The 3,577-nt window shown below is 42.9% G+C and overlaps 1 protein-coding gene across 1 annotated transcript in view; it reads left to right on the top strand.

The window, feature by feature from the left end:
• LOC107297471 (phosphoglucomutase-2) overlaps positions 1 to 3,577 on the top strand; it is a gene marked incomplete at its 3' end in the record, with an annotated part of 21,066 nt that overhangs the window by 8,657 nt on the left and 8,832 nt on the right. Inside the window, exons 2-3 of the mRNA XM_015826836.2 lie at positions 646 to 813; positions 2,573 to 2,679. Coding sequence (XP_015682322.2) covers positions 646 to 813; positions 2,573 to 2,679 — 275 coding nt within the window. The remainder of the gene's footprint in view (positions 1 to 645; positions 814 to 2,572; positions 2,680 to 3,577) is intronic.

The raw sequence follows: 3,577 nt of genomic DNA, 5'->3' as shown, positions 1-3,577 counted from the left end.
TTATTATTATTATTATTATTATTATTATTATTATTATTATTATTATTATTATTATTATTATTATTATTATTATTATTATTATTATTATTATTATTACTACTACTACTACTACTACTACTACTACTACTTTTCTATGTTTTTCAGTGTTACACAGGTAGTCCTCGACTAACAGCAGTTCATTTAGCCACCTCTCAAAGTTACCAAGGCACGGAAAATAGCACGACCGTTTTTCACACTTACGACCGTTGCAGCATCCCCAGGGTCACGTGATCAAAAAATCCAGACACTGGGCAACCGACTCATATTTACGACGGTTGCAGTGTCCCCGGCCTCACGTGATCCGCTTTTGTGACCTTCTGACTTCCCCGTGGAGAAGCCAGATTCGCTTAACGTCCGTGTGATTCATTTAGCAACGGCCGTGAGTCACTGGGCAAGAAAGGTGTTAAAAGGGGGCAAAATGCCCCTTAACACAAGTCTCACTTAGCAACAGACATGGTTGTAAGTTGGGGACTCTCTGTGTACACATTAACCACATATAAGTATGTTTTTATCTTGGTGTTGCGACGTGAACCATTTTCCTGCCGCTCAGCAGACGCGGGTGCAACGAAAGACCACGACTAAACCCAAGATTGTCTTATTTTGCAGAATCCTAAAACTTTGGAAATAGTGAAGCAGCTGATTGCCAAGGGAAACACGGAAGAATTATTAAAATGTTTCGGCTCCCGGATGGAATTTGGCACAGCAGGACTACGAGCGGCTATGGGACCCGGAACCTCACAGATGAATGACCTGACTATTATTCAGACTTCACAGGTATCAGATTGAGCTCTGTGTGCTTAATTAATGTCTGTAGAGATTCTTGGTCCTCCAGGCCTCGGTTGTCCCAAAGTTGTTGTTTTTTTCAGGAGGCAACTGGATTTAATCTTGTTTTTTCTTTGAAGATGTTTCACTTCTCATCCCAGAAGCTTCTTCGGCTCTGACTAGATGGTGGGGAATGGGAGGATTTATACTCCTTGCAGACAGCTGGTCATTTGCCTCCTTTCAGAGAGTCATTGAGGCCACTGGGAGGTTTATCTGTGTCCTCGGTGGTGCTTTTTCAACTGGACTTTCTTGCTTTTCTTTGAAGATGTTTTGCTTCTCACCCAAGAAGTTTCTTCAGCTCTGACTGGATGGTGGGGAGTAGAAGGATTTATATTCCTTGCAGACAGCTGGTCGTTTGCATCTTTTTAGAGAGTTGTTGAGGCCACTTGGAGGTTAACTGTGTCCTCAGGGTCATCTGAGTGGTGCAAATGGGTATGGATGCCTTCTTGGGACCATTGGAAGGACTATGTTGTGCAGGGTCACCTGTGAGGATGGTGAGGATGTAAATAAACCTCTCAGTGGCCTCAACAACTCTCTAAAAGAATGCAAATGACCAGCTTTCTCCTATCCTATCTTATCCTATCCTACTCTACTCTACTCTACTCTATACTCTACTCTACTCTACTCTACTCTACTCTACTCTACTCTACTCTAGTCTATTCTATTCCCATTCTATTCTACTCCCATTCTATTCTATTCCCATTCTATTCCTATATTATTCTATTCTCTATTCTATTCCCATTCTCTATTCTATTCTATTCTATTCTATTCTATTCTATTCTATTCTATTCTATTCTATTCTATTCTCTGTTCTATTCCCATTCTCTATTCTATTCTATTCCCATTCTATTTTACTCTATTCTATTCCTATTCTCTATTCTATTCTATTCTATTCTATTCTATTCTATTCTATTCTATTCCCATTCTCTATTCCAGTGATGGCGAACCTTTTAGATACCGAGTGCCCAAACTGCAACCCAAAATCCACTTACGCATCGTCAGGTGCCGGGTGGGTGTGGCCCATTGGGTGGGGGTGGCCCATTGGGGTGGGGGTGGCCCATTGGGTGGGCGTGGCCGCGGTGGTAACGGCAGACTGAGTGGGACTAAAAAGTTCAATCAATCAATTCCAACTTTGCAAGATCTTTTTTTTTCCCGCGAGAAGTTGAAATTGACTGATTGATTGAACCTTTTTTTTTTTTTTTGCACAAGGCGGCGGAGGCCTAAAGCGAAAAGGTTTTATAAAACCCAGCTGAAGGCCTAGGACTGGGGCGAGGGTGCGCATGCCCACAGAGAGGGCTCTGAGTGCCGCCTCTGGCACCCATGCCATAGGTTCGCCACCACTGCTCTATTCTATTCTATTCTATTCTATTCCCATTCTATTCCCATTCTCTTTTCTATTCTATATTCCAATACCTATTCTATTCTGTTCTGTTCTGTTCTGTTCTGTTCTATTCCCATTCTCTATTCTATTCTATTCTATTCTATTCTATTCTATTCCTTCTCTATTTTATTCTATATTCCAATACCTATTCTATTCTATTCTATTCTATTCTATTCCCATTCTCTATTCTATTCTATTCTATTCCCATTCTCTATTCTCTATTCTCTATTCTATTCTATTCTCCTTCCAATGGGTCGTCTAGGGAAGGTGTGCCACAACTAAGACAGCTTAATAAAACTGCTAAAACCATCTGTTTTGTTCTGCTTGTAGGGATTTTGTAGCTATCTTAAAAAGAACATCAGGCACCTGAAACAAAGAGGCGTGGTTATCGGCTACGATGCGCGAGCCCATCCACCAACTGGTGGTAGCAGCAAAAGGTATCTGTCACAATTCCTGCCCTGCTTGCTTTAAGTTCTTTTTTTTTTGAATCACAAGGAAATACGTATTTTTTTTTTAACCTCACTTCAGTGCAGGGAGTCGTTATTCCTCATTGAAACTAGCCCATCTATTATTTTAAAAACAATTCTAGATAGGTAAGTACAGGTTCCATAAAGAGAAACTCATGAGTGGCAAATATCAGGAAGAACCATGGTGGCGCGGTGGTTAGAATGCGGTATTGCAGGCTAACTCTGCCCACTGCCAGGAATTCGATCCTGACGGGCTCAAAGTTGACTCAGCCTTCTGTCCTTCCCAGGTCGGTAAAAGGAGGACCCTGATTGTTGAGGAGTAAAACGCTGACTCTGTAAACTGCTCAGAGAGGGCTGTAAAGCACTGTAGGGCGGTATATAAGTCTCAGTGCTATTGCTCTAGAGGTCAAGAGAATCAGGTGTAATGATTCAGGCATTGGGTTAGAAACTGGGAACCTGGGAGTTCTAGTTCCGCCTTAGACATAAAAGCTGGCTGGGTGACTTTGGGCCAATCACCAGGAGATGGTGAGTTCTAGTCCCGCCTGAGGCATGAAAGCCATCTGGGTGACTTTGGGCCAATCACCAGGAGATGGTAAGTTCTAGTCCCGCCTCAAGCATGAAAGCCGTCAGGGTGACTTTGGGCCAATCACCAGGAGATGGTGAGTTCTAGTCCCGCCTTAAGCATGAAAGCCATCTGGGTGACTTTGGGCCAATCACCAGGAGATGGTGAGTTCTAGTCCCGCCTTAAGCATGAAAGCTATGTGGGTGACTTTGGGCCAATCACCAGGAGACTGTGAGTTCTAGTCCCACCTCAGGCATGAAAGCCATCTGGGTGACTTTGGGCCAATCACCAGGAGATGGTGAGTTC

This window comes from Protobothrops mucrosquamatus, unplaced genomic scaffold (assembly GCF_001527695.2).
Source record: "Protobothrops mucrosquamatus isolate PMUCROS unplaced genomic scaffold, P.Mucros_1.0 scaffold3321, whole genome shotgun sequence".
In the NCBI taxonomy this organism is placed as follows: Eukaryota; Metazoa; Chordata; class Lepidosauria; order Squamata; family Viperidae; genus Protobothrops; species Protobothrops mucrosquamatus.
The sequence above is the reverse complement of the archived record's forward strand: the minus strand, read 5'-3'. Positions and strand labels throughout refer to the sequence as shown.